General features: G+C 41.3%; 1 protein-coding gene across 4 annotated transcripts in view; it reads right to left on the reverse strand.

Annotated features, from left to right (window-relative positions):
- Positions 1-21,572, reverse strand: part of sphkap (SPHK1 interactor, AKAP domain containing) — a 204,942-nt gene that overhangs the window by 35,166 nt on the left and 148,204 nt on the right. For 3 of the 4 annotated variants that reach the window (XM_070543493.1, XM_054743401.2, XM_070543494.1), the window contains exons 3-4: positions 3,382-3,484; positions 1,050-1,160 (exon numbers count right to left, since the gene is read on the reverse strand). In XM_070543493.1, the coding sequence (XP_070399594.1) occupies positions 1,050-1,160; positions 3,382-3,484 (214 nt within the window). Of the gene's footprint in view, positions 1-1,049; positions 1,161-3,381; positions 3,485-6,556; positions 7,331-21,572 lie in introns of those variants that run through there. The other variant, XM_015951771.3, reaches the window with a different exon arrangement.

Consider the following 21,572-nt stretch of genomic DNA (forward strand, 5'->3'; position numbering starts at 1 on the left):
GCGGCCCGCCAGTCTGAAATTACACGTGGAACATTCTGGCCAAAGGGGGCGACAGGGGCTGGGTGGCCTTTCATTAACCTTGCAAAGGGTCATTTTAACACATACTGGCTCAAGAAAATGATTTAATCGTAAGAAAAAGTTTCAAAGTATGGCTTTAAAAAGTAGTTCACGCAAACATGAAATAAATTAGCACATTTAATACTAAACAAAAAAAACTGTTTTAGGAAACTTACGTAAAAAAATACAAATGCAATTTGGCCAAACAAGCTTTTTTATCTCCTCCTGAATGAAGGATGAAGAAGGTCAAAAATATCATACTTACATCTACATTGCCTCACAACACCAGAGGCTGTGCAGATTATGAATATTTCATTGAACTGTGAAAACATTTATTCATGTTGTTTATTCCTACCACTCAGCAAACCCACTCCTCTAGCATCTCTATGAAAGGTGAAACGAGGGTGCACTTGGCATCAGCACCAATGCACCCTGAAGTACCACTCGACTCCCCTGCACAAAAAACAATCTCACAGGCGTGCTGTGTTACTGAGAATTAACACGTCCGCATCACGCATCGATACTAAATATTTTAATAATGCAGGGAAAAGGAGCAGCTACAGACACACACACAGAGAGAGAGAGAGAGAGAGAGAGAGAGAGAGAGAGAGAGAGAGAGAGAGAGCGTCAGAGAGAGCACATGAAAGGCTAATCTTTCAAAGTAATAAACTGAAGCCGTTGTCTTAGCCGTTCATCTTTGCAGCTCGATTCATATAAAAGAAAACCTCTGAAACACACAAAACCTTATGAGCCAGAGCTGTCTGCTAAAAGCAACCCCATCATCCTTTTTCCCTCCACCTCCATGCCTGCAAACCGCTCAGCAGAAATCATCTAAGGAGGCTTTCTAAATGTCATAAGAAACTTTCACACACTTGCTGTTGTTTAGAAGCACCAACACACCTCCAGCAGCTTAAAGACGAGCAGAAATGACTCAGCCTGGCTTTGCTGCCACAACGATGTGCACACTTCTTCACTCGCAGCATGCCACTCACCATGGTGCAGCTGCCCTCCGTGTCTTCATCCAGCAGGCCCAATCTGCACAGAGTCTTCTCGTTCCTCAGCCAGTACTCGGACGAGTCCAGCACGCTGTTGCTGCACAGAACCTGCAGGACACACAGAAACTTGGCTCAGGTGCAGAAACAGCAGAAAAACAGATGTGTTTGCAGAAAATGACATGTTAGCTTCTTGATTCATTTTTTCCACTTTTATCTGCTGCTCTCTGCCTTTTCCTTCTTCAGACTGATGGAATCAGCTGACCTATTAGTTATTAATTAATTAATTAATTTGATCTATGGGACAAAAAGCTCCTGCGCTCCTGTTTCAGGAAGTGGAATTTATTTGAAGCCAAGCAGAAGACTGCAGAATTTGGAGTCTTATTCATTATTATTTCCTGATATTTTGACATCTCGCCTCCGATTGGCTAGCAGCAACGTGACTCTACCACTGACTCCATTTGTACTGCAACATTGATGTTTTATCTCCAAAAGTAACACAAGTCTGAAGGAGTTCTGCCATGTGGTGGAGTTGCTACTGCTAACAGTTAGCTTCTACTAGTTGGGACATGCACTGCTGTTTCCTGGATTCTAAAACAACAACAGGCTTCCCCGCCGTGGGTGAAGATGGGTGAGTCCATGAATGGTAATCTACAGTGTGACGTAAATCTGTCGGGTTTTTACAAACCAGAGCATTTCCCCGTCTGTTTTCTATCAACGGCTAATTCAGGAAATAGGGCTAGAAGTCTGCGTGTTAAACTCAAGAGTGACTATCGTATTGCAAAAATAACTTGCAAAGGAGTGAGAAGGTATTTGACCCCTTTATGGATTTCTGTAGTTTTTGCTGGTTTTGTCACATATCAAGGTTTCAAATCAGCAAACATGTCAACATCACACAAAGATAACCTGAATAAACACCAGACAGTTTTCAAACGATTAGTGCAAAGTGCAATCGCCCAGCTTTGTGTAGCCAAGAGATGTTTAGGTGTTGTTCTGGGTTCAATGTGTATTTTTACTGTTAATCTCTGGAAATATCCATCGAAATGTTGTTGAAATGAATAAAATGGAGAATGATGTTACAAAACATTGGTGGCTTTGTAACATAATACCATAAAAATTGGGTCTAAAGTCACACCAGATAACTGGCAGGACGTACAAATTACAGAAGTTACGTTACCATGTTCAAAAACATTTAGGTAGTATGAAACATGAATTTAATAACAAAACTGCTAAACTCTTTCCAAAACCAAATGTGAAAGAATAGAATCAAAAAAAGAGCTGTAATACATTTTGGCCGAGCAGTATTGTCGTTGTATGATGACATCATTGGCAGGCGCAGGACCCCAAGTGCATCTGGAAACTACAGCGCCAGAAAACTGGCATCAGCATTGCATTCTCTCGGTGGAATTAACTGAAGGACCATCAAAGTCTGAGGAGTCACGCCGAAGTTGCACGTTTTCTGCTCCACAGGTGACAACATTTACCGTAAAGATTTTTAAACTGCCGGCAGTCATGGTGACATGGAGTAAATCTACCCAGAAATGTGTGTATGTACTGCCCCCTAGCGTCAGGAAATGACACACTGCCACTTTAAAGTTTATTAGTGTTTTCAGGAAGGCTCTATTTAACTGGTTTTCTGTAGGTATGGTAGAATTTGGAAACTACACTTTAAAGTATGAGAATGATGTAATTACTCGCACACGTGACACCTCTGTGCTCGTTCAGGTGTATTTTTAGTAACATGTCGTGCCCCCGCCTGTTGCACTGGTTGTAATAAGCCATCTGTCCAAGCCTTCAGCCAGGTAATGTGACGTCCGAGCTCAGCTGATCTCACTATGAAGACTGCTAACACATTTCAGTGCAGCCCAAGGCGCAATTACAAGAAAGACATCAACTTTGTGTTTCTGCAGGACACTTGAGTGGAAGACGGTTAAGATCACGAGCAGTGGGCTAATTAGGAACACCAGCCAGCCCACCTGCAGGATCGTACACTATAAAGTCTTACACACGCTTGAAAGTAGACCAACACACACTTTCAGAGGAAATTCAATTTAGCCACTGCCTCAGCCCACTGATCTGAACCATTTCCCATCCCATCTCTGCAGCACCGGGTGATGATACATCTACTGAACTGACCCGAGGGTCTGACTACTCCTCTTATTACACAACCTCTCTGGCACTCACCAGGAGGAAATGTGTTGCACAGCTGGAAACAAACAACAGAAGTCAATGGAAAGACAAATATGATGTGGAGGTGTCAAGAAGAAGTCAAACGGTCAAAGGACAGACAGACAAACTTGTCGTGACACACGAGACACGGCTCTGCTCTTACCTTCTTACAAGCGCTGATGGATGAGGCCATGGTGCTTTCTGTGCTGCCTCCTTCCACCTCAAAGGACTCGGAGCCCTCATACATGGCAGACGACTGGAAGTTACTGCAAAGCCAAAAGGGCACAGAATTGATATTGTTAGAGCAAGTTCTCATCAAGTGCTCAACGGCTTCTGCTTAAAAAAAAAACCCCGTGAGACGTGGATGTACCCACTCAGGCTGGAGGAGACCTTTACGCGCCACCTATGCCGTACAGCTCTAATGCACATCTGCTGAACTGACTATCACCAGTCATGAGGATTATTTCTGTATTTGCTGCTTCTGTCTGATAAAAGAGGATGAATGAAATGGCTTTTGAATGCTCCAGTTTTTGCCTTTTAAAAACCCACTAATGTGACATCCCTCATGACTTATTTATGAGTTTCATGCGGATCTCTCTAAGTTTCTGCACCCTTTTAGCACATTCAATAAGTTGCTTGTGGTTTTTGGACATTTTTAGATTTGCATGAGCATTGTTAATATCTTTGTGCTGTGACAGCCTTCCTTTTAGCTTGGACATAACATGCGATTGAAGCCGCGCTCCTCAGTTTTTGTCATGAGTCCTCAGGAACGGTCCTGGGATCTGGGCTTCAGCTCTAAAGGCCAGAAGCTCCTGGATGTCTGCATCGCTCCAGTTTGCCGTCTCGGCTGACTCTGTTATAAAAGTGAAACTGACTACCCATGTTTACATTTCAGTTTCAATATGTTTGCAGGTATTTTTGCTGGGGACCACATGGCAACCTTGCAGCCCCATGACATACATTCATGTTTTCATGTTGTTTGCACCTAATTTTGACACTATTAAGAATCATCACACCTGACAACAAATTTAGAATCTTCAATTGTCTAGTTTAGATGAGTCTGTGTGAGTGGGAGGTAACATCAGTGTCTTCATGTCATGGTTCAGAGATGGTTTTCTACAGACTTATGTAGGAGAGAGACATTTTCATCCACATACTGCCAAGTAGTTTCTCTTTTTTGTACCACTCAGCAAACCCTGAAGCGGAGGATCTTTGTCTTTCAGGTGGATCCTCATCATCAAGGCCGTCGTCATGCATGCTCGTTGCTGGGTAGTTTTAACTTCCTGCACAAAGCGAAGGTTGGGCTCCCCACAGATGTCTCTGTTGATGCTTTTCTACTCGACAGGTAAGCTAAAGGTTGGCATTCTATTTGGAGAAATTCATTCCAGACTGCTGCTAGAAGAAGTGATGCAAGGCCGGCAGCTACTTGTAAACAAAGCGTGCACGAGGATAACTGGGCGTTCTCTCTCATGCGCATATTTTTTCCAAAACGTGGAGAGGGTGGTTCTTTCCTGAAATTCAGAAACATCCACCATACCTTTAAGATCCAAGTAAATCAGAAGTTTCTGAAATACTCAAATCAGGCATATGGCACCAAGAGCTACGCCGCAATAAAAGTCACCTGATGTCCCTTTCTCCCCTATTCTGATGCTCAGTTTGTACTTCAGCAAGTCATCTTCAAATCTAGATGCATCAATGCACTGAGTGGCTTCTTGTGATTAGCTGTGATTGTGACTGTTGGGTGTACCTAATACAATGGCCAGTGAGTGTACAGTACTCTGCACTGAGGCAAAAGCAGCTGAGTGTTGCAGTGCGCAGCAGCGCTTTGCAGAGCTAGCTGGCTGATTTAAACAGATAACTCGTTTGTGAATTTAGCCACATTATGTGTCATTTGATTATTAAAATCACTAAATGATCATTTCATTTAAAAAGGGTAAAATAGACATTTTCAATTGACTTTGATAAATAATGTAAGTCAAACAAAATGTATGTGAATGTCTGCAAACCTGTGAAACATCAAACCAACAAGACAAACCCAAAACTCAGAGCAAGGCGTCATTATCCTCTGCGCATGCATTCACAGAGATAAGCCGAACCGCCGCTTATCTGCAAAGGCATTAATGAGGATCAATTTAGAACATGAAGAGCCCGGCCATGCATATTTAAACAGGAGCATCTGTTTTTTTATATAAGCGACACATTTCAAAGCAAATCAAAAGCAAAGCCTACATTTATCCACTTGTAATGAATGAACTTGTCTGATAATTGTAGTGGAGTAAGTTTGATGTCAAAAATAAAATAAAACATTGGAGATAAGTGGATTGATGTGCTTCCAATAGGTTGTTATAACTACAAAGGCGCACGTCTATGCGCTTATAATTCGGTTGGATTCTGATGCAGAGCAAAACGGAAGTAGAATTATTTTAAAGAGGTAGAAATACATGAAAATAATAAGAAATACACGCAGTTTCCGGAGCTTGTTCCCCCCACATGAAACGAAAGAGGGCCAGGGGAGTTTAAATGCCATGCGCGACCTCTTTTCCAATCTTTGCGCTTGTCAACCTCGCCATCACGACGCGGTGCTGACTGACATGTTGGTGCGCGCTCCTGCTTCCCATGTCGAGGTTCCAATTAACACATGACTGCTGGGATTATGGCTTCTGATGAAAAACACCGAGTTCTGCATGAATCATTAAATGTTTTATTTACTTTTATTCCAAAGAACCAGAGCCAAATTTGGACAGCTCGAGCCACAAATTGGCAACTTTGGTGCAAATATTTCAATGCGGTGAAAATCCTCCAGCTGCACTGAACACACGTGAGAAGGACATATTCCAAATGCCTTTAGATGTTCGTTTAGTTTACATCAGTAATTTGGTGGAGCTGAGCCTACAGACGCATTTCTTTGGTGAACGTTTTATTTTCCCTGTTTGGCCAAAGACGCTTATCCAGAATGTGTGACAGAAGCGTGGTGTCAACGCACTCCTCCAGTAGTAAACACAACACACACGCTCCATGATCTGGTCAAATAGCGACAGCGCATGGTACATCCCCGTTTAGGAAAATAATAATAATAATAAACACACACTCACACACACACACACACACACACACACACACACACACACACACACACACACACACACACACACACACACACACACACACACACACAAAGACGACGCTATAGACATTACAGATATATCCGAGAGTGAACTGTTGAGAGTTAAATAATAAAGTTGAGCCACAAATGCAAAAATAATTCAGTTCGATAAACCAACAGACAGACACGCAGCCGTGATTTTATTCCAATCCTGGGATAAAAAGCATTCTCTTACCTGGGCGTTTTTAAGCGGCACTTTGCCCCTGCCATCATTTTAAAGAAGAAGAAAAGAAATCCCCCAACAGTTGTCAATTAATGCGATTACTTCCTCTGTTCGAGCAGGAAGACAGGGAGAGGTGCGTAATTGTCCCGGGGATGCTCTGCGGTCCAGATCCGCATCCCCCGTCTGAGGACCAAAATAAATCCCAGACTGGGTTTCAGCTTGAGTGGAGTGGGGCTGAGCGGAACCGAGTCCACATCCAGCAGCAGCAACGCTTCTCTGTCTCCGCCTGTCCTGGCTCCAGAGCGTTTGTCTGTCTGTTGAGCGCGGACGGTGTGAGCGCAGGCACTCTGCATCAATCAAGTCTAATGAGCTGCACGACAAGGCAAGGACGGGGAAAGTGCACATACCACTTGACGCACGCGCACTGTTGTAGAAACAAGAGAACAGAGAGCCGTCTGCAATGACACGAGGAGTTCAAGGCAGGGGCAAGCCCAGGGTCGGAGTTTAAGGGGTGCTGAGCTCCTCCCCTGGCCCCCAAAGTGTCCACCCCTTTAGTATGTCACTGGAAAATGTTTTGTCACAGAAAAAAAAGACATTTACTTACAGACTACACATTGACTAGAAATAATTTACCATTTGACTGGAAATCGGCACTTGCTTTGGATGCACCATAGCATATTATTCTCTCACAGGGAGCCTAAGTCTCCTCGCCTTCCGGTTGGCTAATGGGTCCCCGGAACAAGAAAAAAAAAAAGAATGTAAGTGAGTGGCACTTTGAAAGTAATTTTGCTTTTTGCCCTGCATCATAATTATGTCGTACTTCAGTTTAGATGATAAATAATGATGTGTGTTTTGACTTTGTCTGTTATGTACTTTGAGATTTATTAGCTTATAAAAATTCTTTATTGAAATGACTTCAAATCAGATGTTGCATATATGACATCACCACAGAATCTCTTCTCCCCCAGCGCAACTCCTACTTACCACGTGGCCACATTTATGCCCCCCCCCCCCCCACACACACACACACATTTAGTGCCCCTTCTTTTGTCCCGGAAGAAGGATGCAAAGCTCTCTTAACTCACAGCCATTTTTTTCTCTTCTTCTCCTTGTCTGGTTTGATGACGTCAATTTGGTGAGACGAGCAATTAACCCCCAAATTCCACTACCTCCGATCCGCCCCCGCCTTCCGCAGCCGCTCGCTTCCGAACTCAATTTTTACTGCTACCCGCTCTACAACGGCTCCGCTCCGGTGCGGAGACCTGAGGGGGGCAAACAAGCATGCGCGGGATTTTCGAGATCTTGCGATACAGTCCGAGCAATAAACGCGGAAGTTAGATCCAAACACCCGTTGTGTGGGAGAAGCATCGACATGAACTGTTTAATCTGCCCATCATCTGTGTTGAGAGATCAGCAGTGTTTGGATCAACAAAGTGTGACTACTTTGATAGTAGAAACTGTATTTATGGCTTACTTTTGTGCATTTAAACTTCAGCCGCCATTGATAGTTGTTAAAAGTTGTTAAACCTGTGCATATGAAACAAAAAACGCCTTTTGTTTATCAATTTATTGTGAAAAACGGAAATTGTGCTTGCTCCTTTTCCTGTTGGGTGGTTGTGATTACTGTCCATTGACTGCGGAGGTGCTCCGGCGTCCGGCGAAAATAGGATCGATTCTATTTTTGCCGGACGCCGGAACAGAGGGCGGCACACGGCGCCGCACTGCCGGAGCACGGCCGCAGTAGTGGAATTGCTCTGATTGACTACAACGGGACCGATTTTGCTCCGGCGTTCGTGTCAGAGCGAAGCGGAGCGGAGGTAGTGGAATTTGGGGGTTAGACGCCCATACGTCTTTTCACACAAAATCTAAAACAACTTTTGCTGCTTGTTGATAATAACTGCTTTCTCGGCATCAAAATATATCTTTAAAAGTCATGAACATCGTTTGTGAAATCTGTGGAACATAACGTATCGGCTCATAAACTCCATTAGTTTTTTCAGCAGCAAGAGACCCACGGTCCGGTAGTATGGATGTGACTTAGGCTCCCTTTCTGAAAGTCCTACTGTTTCAGTTACAGCAACATTTTTCATGTAGGCTACTTTAGTTTGAAAAATTAGAAACAACTATTTTTTAGGGATGCAACGATACCACTTTTTTCCAAACCGATACGATACAGAGTACTCGCCGATATCGATTACCAATACCGATACTTCTACCACACAAAAAAAAATAGATGCTATGAAGCAGGTTTTACCTTCTTCTCTGCTTTCAACAGGAACCGACTCTGAGGTAGATAAAAAGTAAAATATATGAATAGAAATGATCACAAAACTAAAATATTAGGTGAACAGAAATGAAAAGTTACAGTGACGTCACTTTCAAGCAACTGCATTGGTATCGGTTCCTGGTATCGGTACATCCCTACAAGTTTTTACTAACTTTTGCACTATTAACACATTTTTCTTTAGTTATTCTCTGTTAAATGTATTATTGTAACTACAAAAGCGACTAAACTGGTCAGTTTGCTAGCCTGGCCTGCCAGACTCATCCTCTGTTTAATTCTGCACAGAGAAAGAGTCTGGTTACTCACAAGCAGAGAGGCACTTGAGGGGCGGGACTAGGCAGCTCAAAAATAACCAATCAGAAAAAAGACGGAAATGCCGACTGTACCATGCGACGCTGCCATTTTTTTTTGTTGTAGTACAAAATGGCATCTGGCAACATCACAAACATCTTTTATTTTTTTTAGAAGAAAGGCTTTTAGCGCTTCTAAAGACATTCAAGTCATTTAGAACAGAGGAAAGAGCCGCGGCAAACTCCGCCGCTGTCTTCGTTGTTTATGAGAAACTGAGCGTCTCTGTATGTGACGTCCGCAATGCTGTAGTTTTTAAGCTGTAGTTAAAAATGGCGTCTGACGGCAGCGAAAACATCTTTCTTTAGAAGAAAGGCTTTTAGCTCTACTCCTTGTTTTCAAGACGTGTCCAAGTCATTTAGACCAGAGGAAAGAGCTGCAGCGAACTCCGCTTCAGTCGCCATGTTTATGACAAACTCGGCGTTGTGGTGTGTGACGTACGCTACTCAGCGCTGACTGGCTCAGTTAGAGGAGGAGTCTGGCAGGGCAGGCTATCAATTTACAGCATTTCTGTATTCAATTTTAATATTATTCAGTTAAAATTCACACCTTTGGAGATGATCCTTGTTTTGCTGATGAACTCAGAGTCAGACAGTTTAGGTTGCTGCAAAGCAATCTCTTGTGTCCCTGACCCACATGTAGACAGGTCACAATAAGAACTTCATGGCACGATATTGAAGAAAGTATTAAGTCAACCGAAACGTGTTAAAATCCAACAAGACCCGATGACCATGTTTGTGGCTACACTTCTGGTATAAAATTCACATTAGGATGGGACAGAGAATGCTCAATAAAACATAATAAATTGACAACATGATTAAATTATTTTTGCTCTAAAAGAGAAACAGCTGCTTTTTGTAATATTCAGCCAGTGAGAAGTTCAGGTGGAGGGCTTTATTTTTCAGTTTTAATGTGTAGCTGCTATATGTGCTGTTTATAGCAGACACCGTGGTGCACGGTTTTCTTGGTTGTTAAAACAGTCACATTTGTGCTGATGTCAGTGAGCCACAACAATAGCCTGAAGCTGTGCAGTGACCAGAAACAAGTCAAGTCATTTTAGATGGCTGCAAGAAACTCCAAGATCCAACGCATCCTTGTGCAGTTTTGCGTATGCAAATGCTTTTTTCAGTGATATGCGCTGTAGTTCTAACTTTAAAACCAACAAGCGAAAATACGTTTTTTGTTTTGAAGGCGCCCTATACCTCACAGTTTTATAATCACATATTTTTATTTTCCCATGTATATATATATATATATATATATATATATATATATATATATATATATATATATATATATATTGTATTTTTTTATTTTTAAATGTTTGTTCTTATGAAGTAGCCTGGCCTGCTACACTCCTCCTCTGTTTAATTCTGCACAGAGAAAGAGTCTGGGAACTCTCCTATTCAAATGACCCCCTCCCCGTGAGAATTCTAACCGAGCCAATCAGCGCTGAGTATCGTACATCACACACCACAATGCCGAGTTTGTCGAGCATGGTGACTGAAGCGGAGTTCGCTGCGGCTCTTTCCTTTGATCTAAACGACTTGGACACAACAAGTAGAAGTGCTAAAAGCCTTTCCTCTAAAGAAAGATGTTGGCGCTGTCGCCAGACTCCATTTTTACTACAGCTAAAAAACTACAGCGTCTCGGACGTCACACATACAGCAATACTCAGTTTCACATAGACAACGAAGACAGCGGCGGAGTTCGCTGCGGCTCGTTCCTCTGTTCTAAACGACTAGAATGTCTTTAAAACCACAAGTAGAAGTGTGAAAAGCAGTTCTTCTAAAAACAAAAAAAGATATTTGCACCGTTGCCAGACTTTTTTTTTTTACTACAACTAGAAAACTACATCGTTGCGTGGTATACAGTCGGCATTTCCGTCTTTTTTCTGATTGGTTACTTTTGAGCTGCCTAGTCCCGCCCCTCAAGTGCCTCTCTGCCTGCGAGTTACCAGACTCTTTCTCTGTGCAGAATTAGAGGACTAGTCTGGCAGGCCAGGCAACTTATGGAGCGCCTCATGATTTTTATCTTGAGAGGCACTAATCCCCCCATGAAGACTCATCAAATATTCACAAACAGAACTATAACTGCCCATTTCTAACACCATGATCTTTCTTCTCACCAACACAAGCACCAATACATTTGAATCTGATGCCATTTTTCTCCTTTTGTTCCGTTTTATCTGTAACTAAATATCAAGTGGGGTCCAAAGAAGCTGGGACCTCAATTCTGTGCTGAAAATAATGTCAAGAGAGCAAAGTCATTGGAAGCAAATGAACAAAACAAGGGATAAAACAAACAAAAAAGGTGCAACGAGAAGGCATAGGTACTGATGATGCACAGAAATATAAAAAAGCATCTCATTGTGGATCCCTATGGTGGCTAAAGTGCTTTGCTGAAAAGACATTTCTCCCTTCAGGAAACACTTCTCAAAAAAAAATTGAAAATGAGATTTTTTTATCCTGCTGTTGTGGGAGCAGTGTCTTTAGATGCCATTGATTCTGTTTCTGATGAAAGAAAAATAATCATTTCTTTTAGAGACATTTATTTTTGCTCATTTGAAAATATGAAGAAAAATAAACACTAGTGAAATATTTCAAAACAACAAACATATTTTTGAGTCTCCATTTGATCATGAAGCTTCTTAAAAATGTTTAAAGTGAACACAATTTCAGAACTACAACAGTATAAAGTTTTGTCTCCGACCGATAAAACGGATCACACTCAGTGGCCAAAACATTAAGTCATACATCAGTTTTTGAACTCAGCATGGTTACAGTCTAGCCTGAACATCCTCTCAGCTGTGAAAAAAAGTGTTATGAAATCAAAATTTTCATAATTGTTTGCATTCAGATTTGAAGTTTTTTTGTTTAAAGTCAACTTGTGTTCCTAATTATGAACTTAATGTTCTTTAAATTTACAGTGAACGAAATATGGAACCACGGATTTGAAAGCTGCAATTAAACTGTCTCAGATTCACCCCTAACGTCATTTATTATTGCACAAGAGCAGTAGCGGTTTTAGGCACGGGCAGACAGGGCAGTTGCCCGGGGCGGCATTTTTTCATGACACAAAAGGGGCGCACAAGCGCGGAGTAAAAAAAAAAGGAAATCTGCGCCGCACCGAGGTTTTCTATTATCTGTCATATGACAGTGTCTGGATTGGAAACAGCAAGTTGGCGCCCCCTGCAGTTGCAGGCGCTCCTGCTGACTGAGAACGTTCACGTGCTCCGTGTGTCTAAAGAACAGGAAGGGGAGGGGTGCGGCGGGGGAATTCACCTCTGCGTCTTTCCCAAATGAAATGAGCGTGCAGGGGCTGAATCAACTGTATTAACATGGCTAAAGTCAATCACATCTTAACGTTCTTCCATATTTCATTCATAATATCATAAACACAGGCCTATCATTCTTTCAGGTTTCTCTGAATTGTGTGAAATGGCCGAATAAAAAAAGGAAAAACAAAACGATTTTGTGGTCACCCCCCATCAAGTTCAAATTGATTAGTCCTGACTAAAGGAAACTTACTGAGTCAGGAGCCAAACAGAAGAGATGAACATAAAAAGGCTAAAACCACCAGGTGCCCCCATTCAGGGGAAAAAAAGAAAAAAGAGCAGAAAGATAAAGGTATGTAGCTCTCATGATGCATGTTTTCAATTTTTTGAACCAGTTAACTGGGATTTTAACGGTTAAATGCGGTCAACTAATTGCTAACAGAGCTAATAGGGCTGAAATATTTAAACGAATATTCAAATGGTTTGAAAAAAGTCCTCGAATCGTTTTTTACTGATTCAAACTAGGATTTGTTAAATGCTCACTGCAGCCCGTGGCCTGCCTGAACAACAACAAACACATGTTGATCATGTTCACATAATAATAAATAAAACAATTCTACAAGCAGAAGAAAACTCCCCAGTCACCACTAACTATCCTGTTTATTTATTGCAGATGGCTGCACTGATTATTTTTTACATGATTTGTTCTGTAAAAGTTGGCATTTTTGGTAGTCTACAGTTTTATTTATGTCAGTTTAAATTACAATTTCAGAGGCAATTCTAAAATATTATGGATCATGATAAAGATCTATTGGAGATCTACCCCAACTTTTGGACTGCTCTGCCAGTCACTGTGGCTCAAGCTGAGAGGAGCTTTTCAAAACTTGATCAAGTCATACCTGAGGTCAACTATGTTTCAGGGGCGGCTCACTAACCTGGCTCTGATTAGTATCAATCACTCAGTAGGGGAGCAGATTTCATGTGATGACATTATTGATGACTTTGCATCAAGGTTAGGTTTTAATTTTAGTTTGTGTTTTCTATTCTAAGTGCAATGCTGTAGTGATTATCTTTAGTTTGTTACGTGTGAAATATTTTTGCTATTTAGAATATTTATTATCTATTATGTTCATATATTCTTAATATTTAGTTATTGTTTGTTTTTGTATATTTGATTCTATATATTTTGATACAGTATATAATGAATAGTGCTTTACATTCTGACAACTTCATAGTAATTAATGTAAATATGTGCAACTTAGAAAAATGAATGTTCAATAGTCGTTCTAATAAAACATGCCTGTTTGTAGAAAACATGCGTGTGTTCATGCAGGTGGGGTGGTGTGGTGGTGGTGGTGGTGGTGGTGGGGGGGGGGGCGCTCAAAGGGGGCCTCGCCCGGGGAGGAATTCGATGTAGAACCGCCACTGCACAAGAGCATAAAACTACTGACTCATCCAAATTGTTCTTTTGTGTCTCTTTCAGTATAGGGATTGCATGCCTGACAGCTGAATGAATGACTATAATTTTACTCTGGTTATACTGTATGAATACATGTAAATACTTCAGCACAATGCGCTGAATGCTCTTTGAAAGTGCATCTGTGCTTCTGGCATATGTGTCTGCACAACGCAGAGACGGTTTATTCATAACATCATGTACTGCATGTGGGAATTTTCACACACAAATATGTGCTTTGGATACAAACATCTGGAAAAATATTTAAACTGCAGGTCACTGATTAAAAAAAATCCATTAAGTGACCTTTTGCAGTTAATCAGCGTTTTAAATTAAAGGTTAAACAAGTTTGTTCAAATAATGAGAAAGTAACACAATTTGGATTCTGACACACTGAGGTTTTAACGTTTGAAGGGGTGCATCAGTGACCTTTAAAGTTGATTCAAATAGAAACTGCCACAATCCCCGTGCCGTCTGAAATTAGAATCAGGATCAAGAACACCTGACCACCAAAAAGAGAGCTTGGTTAAAGGAGAATGGGAAAAAAATGCGTATGACTTTTTTCTTAACTCACACTTTTAAATAATAAATGCACATTTGGCAGTTTAGGCTTGCTTTTAGCACCCCCTAGTGTTCGTTTAGTAGAACCAAAAGCAAAATTTTCGTCTTTTTAACACCGTAATCACTTAACAGCTGAAATGTCTCCCCAGCCTTAGTGTCTGCAGGAGTGATTCATCACTAAATTAAAAAATAGCTGTGTTCACGATCTAAAGCATGCAAGACACATGCTGGAAGCAGACTACAGTGCCAGGTATGTCACCTCAATGTCTACAGGTAGCGGCCCACCATTCTGAAGTTGCAAGTGGGGTATTCTGGCCACAGAGGGCGATATAGGTCAGAGTGACACTTCATTAACCCCCTAAAGGGTCATTTTAGCACATATACTGATTTAAATTGATTTAAAAAGATGAAAATGTTGCTCCAGCATATGTTAAGCCCCGCCCCCTCCATGTGAATGAATGGGACATTTCTCTGAGAAAGGTGTTTGAATCTAGCTGCTGCATGTTTAAACATAAAAATTTCTAATATATTTAGCAAACATTTGGTATTTCAGACCGTCAGCCTGGCTGGACCTCAGATTCCCAAATAAAATCTTTTATGGGACGGTTCACATAAATGGGAGGTTTTAGTTCCAATTTTGTAGATTATACGTAGAAGCATGGACGTAATTTTGGGGGAGGGGGCAGGGGGGACATGTCCCCCCCCCCCCACTTTTTCCAAAGTCAAGTTTTGACCCCTGCACTTTTTACCATCCAAAAACAATATTACGCTATAATAATTGACACTGGTTGAGCTCTAGGACCAAGCGGAAAACAACCGTTTGTGTTGAAGCTGGTTTCCCATTAGAACATACTGTAAAGATACCCCCCCCCCCCATGTCCCCCCCACTTCTAAAGTGAAAATTACATCCTTGCGTAGAAGCATCTTTAAACTAGCCTAAACGTGCTTTCTTATGGGAAGCATTGGGTCTGGGAACTCTCCTATTTAAATAACCCCACCCCTGAGAATTCAAACTGAGCCAATCAGCGCTGAGCAGCGTACGTCACACACCACGACGCTCTCATAAACAACAAAGATGGCACCTGAAGCAGAGTTCGCTGCGGCTCTTTTCTCTGTTGTAAATGACTTGGACATGTCAAAAGCACAACAAGAAGAAGCACTAAAAGCCTTTCTTCTAAGATGTTAGCGCCATCGCCAGACACCATTTTTGACTACAGTCGATACAGTGCAGTACAGTCGGTATTTCTGTCTTTTCTCTGATTGACTATTTTTGAGCTAGCTAGCTCTGCCCCTCATGTGCCTCTGCCTGGGATTAACCAGACCTCTGTGTCCTCTGTATAGAATTAAACAGAGGACGAGTTTGGCAGTCTAGGCTATTTTTAAACAGCCTCAGCAGAAACCATGTTCTGTGTCCATTTGGTCCCCAGTCACTTCATACTTAGTTATCCCATCCCATTTAGTGTTAGTCTCCTCATAGATCCCCTCTCTTTTGGTTCTTGTCTCTTTATTTTCCCAAGTTAAAGGTCTAGTGTTTCTTGTTTGTTCTGGTGTCTCTAGTTTCAGGTTTATTAGTTCACTTATCTTTACTTCTTTGTATATTTATGTTATCTAGTCAGTATCTACCTTTAGTACAATGTGTTCCTTCCCCACTTAGTTAATTAGTCTATCCTGATCCCTTCAGCTCACGCTCCCCACACACCTGCTACCTGCTTCCCTGATTGCTTCCCTCTGTGTATAAAATCCTGTCTTGTCTCTCAGGCCTAGTCCACACGTAGCCGTTTTTTTTTTAAAAAACGAATATCCACCCCTCCAAAAACTTGCATCCACACCACCTCGTTTAAAAAAAAAACTGTCCACACGTACCCGGATAAATACGTTGTTAAGGACATGCCAGACCTGTAGGCGGCAGTACTTCCCCCGTTCTTAACCTCGTCCTTCGTCTGTGGTCTTCCACATGGAGCAGTAATTCCGCTTGCAAAACAAACAAGCAAAAAGCACTTGGACAATTGATAAAGCGAGCGCAGCTCTGAGGGCATGCTGTCGGCTAGTGTAAACACAGGTCGCACACGTGATGTCAGCATTTTTTGTCGCAGAAAGTGACGTTGCGGACCTTAAAACTCCGGTTTTGTCTGTCCGCACGCAGACACCCAAAACGGAGAAAACGCAGATCTTCACTTTGGCCGGAGTTTTTAAAAAGATCCGTTTTTGTGTGAAAAAACTCCATTTTCATGTGGATGACGGGCCAAAACGTAGAAAAATATCTACGTTTTGGCAGATCCCCGACTACGTGTGGACAGGGCCTTAGTTAATTAGTCTATCCTGATCCCTTCAGCTCACGCTCCCCACACACCTGCTACCTGTTTCCCTGATTGCTTCCCTCTGTGTATAAAACCCTGTCTTGTCTCTCAGTGTATGTTGGTCCATCGTCTTTGTCAGCATTGTTTTGGCTCTCTCTCTAGAAACTCTAGGTTCTGGCTCATAAGTGAGCTTTTGTTTTTGTCTTTCAGTGCTTTCGATATTAGGCATCGATTCCTGCCTGTTTTGGATTTTGCTCATCATCCTAAATAAAAGGAATTTTATTTATACAAACACTCCTGCCTTAGGCCCAATCCTCCTGATTTCTCAACGTGGCAATTTTTGTTACTGTTTTATTTAAATAAAACAAACACCTCTGAAAAATACATTATGGAAGCACATTTTACACAAACGTTTCTGTATCAGTTAAGTTACATGGAGTTTTGCACCCTTGGTGACTTCAGAGCGACATGTGGTTAACGAATCACACGATCCTGCTGTCATTTCCTTTATCTGTATACTTTAAGGTCATGGCCAAAATAAATATTTAATTAAAATACAATCAAAAAATACACATTTTATATTTGTATTTGATGCAGCACAGGAAAACTCCTTCTTAAATCATCTAGAAGTATTTGAATGGGTAAACAGTTGGGTTTCTGGACAGGATACTGACAGAGTGGGAGTGAAAGAATAAAAAACCAGTTAAACACCTTATAAAAAAGCTAGATGAGGTCTAAACATTTTACCGCTGTTTGCTCAGTATTTATACCCCAATCTGGGGTGCATTATGCACACTTTCAAACAAGTCACCCCATGCACGGTTCATTTATACGTTTTATCTTGTGTCTGTGTTCTCAGCATGGCCACAGGCAGCACAACAAAGGGCACCGCTCAATGCTTTCTTGAACTTTTGGTTGTGTGAATCGTACACAAAACTCAGAGTACACTGACCTAAATCAAGAGTGATGTAAAACAACTTGTCTTTAACCTTTAGCTTTTACTAGACTGACTTGATGCAGGAGTGTTTATTTTTGATTAATGTTTGATAAAGGGTGCACAACAAGGTGAACAAAAGAAAAATGGTTTGAAACTGGTTTAAGGAGGCGCAAATAAAAATAAATCAGCTATTTTTCATGTAAGTTAAACTCTGATGTAACCCTCAGCAAGCCAAGAAACACACTAACTGTTGAACATAAAGCAGCTATTTAATCCCCTCATGGATATCCCGTCTCTCCACCTCTCCCTCCCTCCGTGTTTCTCTACTTTCCTTCCCTCAACACCAACCTACAACCTATTATTTCTCCTCTCTATTTTCCTCTTCTCCTTGTCTTTGCTTCTCCTTTCCACTTTTAATCATCTTCGGTGTCACCCTTCACACATTTTAATCCAAAAGCCTTTCAGAAGGGGTGAAATAATCCTTGGCGCACTTTCTTAAAATAAAAAGCGGAAACACTGAAGTGGAGATCAAAGCACAGACGCGTCAGCAGAGAGGAGACATCTGGGGGAGCTGAGTGTGGAAACCAAATGTAGAGAGAACCAAACCGAGGCTCTCTGTCAAAAAGAAAGAAAAAAAAGTCACAGTGAGGGTATTTTTATTCCAGTGGCGTACTACAAAACAGATGTGTCACGTGGATAAAGGAAAGAGAGGTGAGAGGAGATGTGATGATGAATCTGAGCGGCTGTGACGTGAGGAGATATTTATAGAACTTGGTTTAACTACTGCACCTGAAAGGCCCGTGGCTCACTGTTAACGTTCAGGGAGTAAATAAGTCATCAATGACATCAGATGGAGTGTTTGGCCCAGTGACAATTCAGAACTACACTGATTAACAATATTTGTGTTTGGATCACATAAATAACACTGCACCCATCCCCCCACCCCAACATTTTATATTTTTACCAAACGAGCTATTCAAGTGTAAACAATCCTGTGTTTCTGCACCATGCGTTCACCACAGTGACACGGACAAGATACGCCAGGAATTCTTGAAATACATTCATAAAAAAAACATGACTGGGTTTGTGCAATAGAACACAACACAAAGTATTTCATCAGAAGTGTGTGAAGTATTATGTAAGCAAAGCTTCGTCTGGTTTAATATTACAAAACATTTTTCATCACTGAGTAGAGAGCCATTAATACTTTACTTGTAGTATACAAAAGAAGACAAAAACTACCAACCATGTGGCTGTTTTCTGCAGACTAAACGACACACACACAGCTGCTAAGAGAAAAACTGCATTAAAAAGGGCAGGAAATGAAAGCAGCGACCTACAACTTAGGTTTGGTCATGGAGATGGTCTTAAAACCAAGTCAAGGAATCAAAAATCGTCTGAATAAAATACATGTGTAGCATCACAATCCCATAAAACACTCTGGTTCTTGGAAAAGGTTCTTGATGTGAAAACACCCGAGGGGGTGTCTGTAGGATCTGCCTCCTCCATATCTTCTCTGATAGCAATTAGCACCTGACTCCATCAGTGTGAAACCCCAAATGAGAACAGTTAGGCTGACACTGTCCTGTACACCAGCTTATAAGTAACTGTCTCCACTGGAATTTCGTGGGGGTTTGTGGAAGCTTGTGGAATTTGAAGATGCTACATATGGGAGAAAACCAAGACAAGAGAGAGAAAAAAATTCCCAACGCTTTGATGCGACAGTCTCGGTTATCACGTGGTTTCTGAGTAAATAAATGAAGTACAGGGACTTGAGCTGGACACAATGGGGAAATACAAATAGTTGGCCTGTTTCTTCTCCTGGAAACTCTGGAAAAATTACCAGACCTTTGTGACGTGCTCGTGTCACCATCTCACCAGTCCGGCCCAACCATTGTCTGGGCTATTTTAGGGACTAACCAAGTACCTGAACTCTCTGCTTAGCCTTCTGCCCCATGACCCGACCCTGGATAAGCAGTAGAAAATGGATGGATGAACATTAGAAACGGTAAATGGCCTGTATTTGTAGAACAACTGTGTGATTAGTCAGAATGTCCACGCGTTGTGGTGACTGTCATAGAGGGCGTTGCAGTTAGAAAATCTCATTCTGGGCTCCAAACGGCAGTACCAGACAACAAGTGGTAGCTGTCGAACATAAGCATGATCCTATAACTGAGTTTAGATCTTTAGATTCAGAGCCAGAAGTCCCTCTGTAGTTAAGTATTAATGTTAATTAATATTAAACAATGGAGTCAAGAGGAGCTTTTGGAGTTCATTGAGTGGTAAGGTGACAAATGCTCATTTGTGCTGACTGAACACCAGATGGGCCACTGCACTCTAGACCAACTTTAAGGTTTCTGCTTTGGATGCTAAAGACTTGGAGCAGCAGAGGTATAATTTGATCCAACCCTGCACCAGATGTTGCCTGAGTCAAGCACCGTAGGATGATTTCTGTCCTGTGTCATCCAAAACATTATGAACAAGGAAAAGAATAAACACAATCAAAGGGGTCGCAATTATCAGCAAGGTGTTGTGTAACCATAACAACATTGTTGGAGGTGCAAACACGTGGGTTTAGGTCAACAGAAAAACAATGATGTCAGCATGCTACATACCTGCTGACACTTTTGAACAATTAAAAATGATTAATTTTCCTTATGGGTTAGATGTTTTTTTTCCACATTTTTAAGAGATTCCATTTCAAAGGGTCAATGTTTTTCTCGGGTTGATGTTCAAATTGGCAGTGAATTTCTATAAATATCAATTATAAAGCCCCCAAAATTCTGGATTCTTTCAAATTGACAAAACTTCACACCATCAAGACTACAAATGTTTGTTAGATGTGTGCTTCAAATCAAAATATACCAAAGCCAAAGTTAGCAAAATGTTTACCCAATGTGTTCCCCTATTTCTAATCCTTCATGCATCCATAAAACGAAAATGGAATCAGTAAAAGGATTTTGAATCATCTATCTAAACCTGACACAATCAGTAAATTGCTCTTAGTCTACATTTTAATAAATCAGGATTACTATTTCCAATGATGCATGAACAAGTTTCCTTTTTTATTTCAGCCTAAACCTGTTAGACAGATTTCACAAAGCCAAGGTTTAATCCTCTTTACACCTTTTTATCTTTTAAGTGAAATTCTCTGGGCTTGAGGTGTAATAAGACAGCCTTTTTTCGACATTTCATCAACAGTGATTGCTTTCATCATGCAACATGCTGATGTGTGTAGCACTTTGGTGCTCTGGTGGAAGGGAAAGCCAGAAAGAGAAATACTGCTTATTGTTTTCTTCTCAGCAGTTTATGATCTGGGGAGAGCTACCGACTCCCCACTGAAACAGGGATGTGGTGTGATCAGTAAACTGGAAACAGACACTGTCTGGTCTGCAGCAGTCTACTATCCACACGCTGACTCAAAGCTTGGTTTTTAGAGTAAAGAAAGATCTTTAAACCACAGAATAAAAATTTAAAAAATAAACTGTTTTGACATGAGAACAAACACGACCTTTGGACATTTCAAGGAGCTGGAACCTGGACACACAATGTTTAGTAACTGATGGTGAATTCCTGGAAGCAAATAAAGTTAATGGTCTTGTTAATCCAAGCAAACGCAGGCCTCAATCACCTCTGATTTATTTTCGCTTAACCTTTCCATCTATCTTCTTTTCCACCTGTGCACTCATCATTATGGATTATTGTGATTATGCAACATGATCATTATGATTAAACCAAAGGTTAATGATGGCTTGAGTCACAGCATCTGATGCAGAAGAGCAGCAAAACGACAAGATGACAAAAGCTGTTGACACATTAGAATATTTGTAAGGGAATCTTTGGAATTACCTGCTTTCAAACATCCTTA

The sequence above is a fragment of the Nothobranchius furzeri genome, chromosome 13 (genome assembly GCF_043380555.1).
Source record: "Nothobranchius furzeri strain GRZ-AD chromosome 13, NfurGRZ-RIMD1, whole genome shotgun sequence".
In the NCBI taxonomy this organism is placed as follows: domain Eukaryota; kingdom Metazoa; phylum Chordata; class Actinopteri; order Cyprinodontiformes; family Nothobranchiidae; genus Nothobranchius; species Nothobranchius furzeri.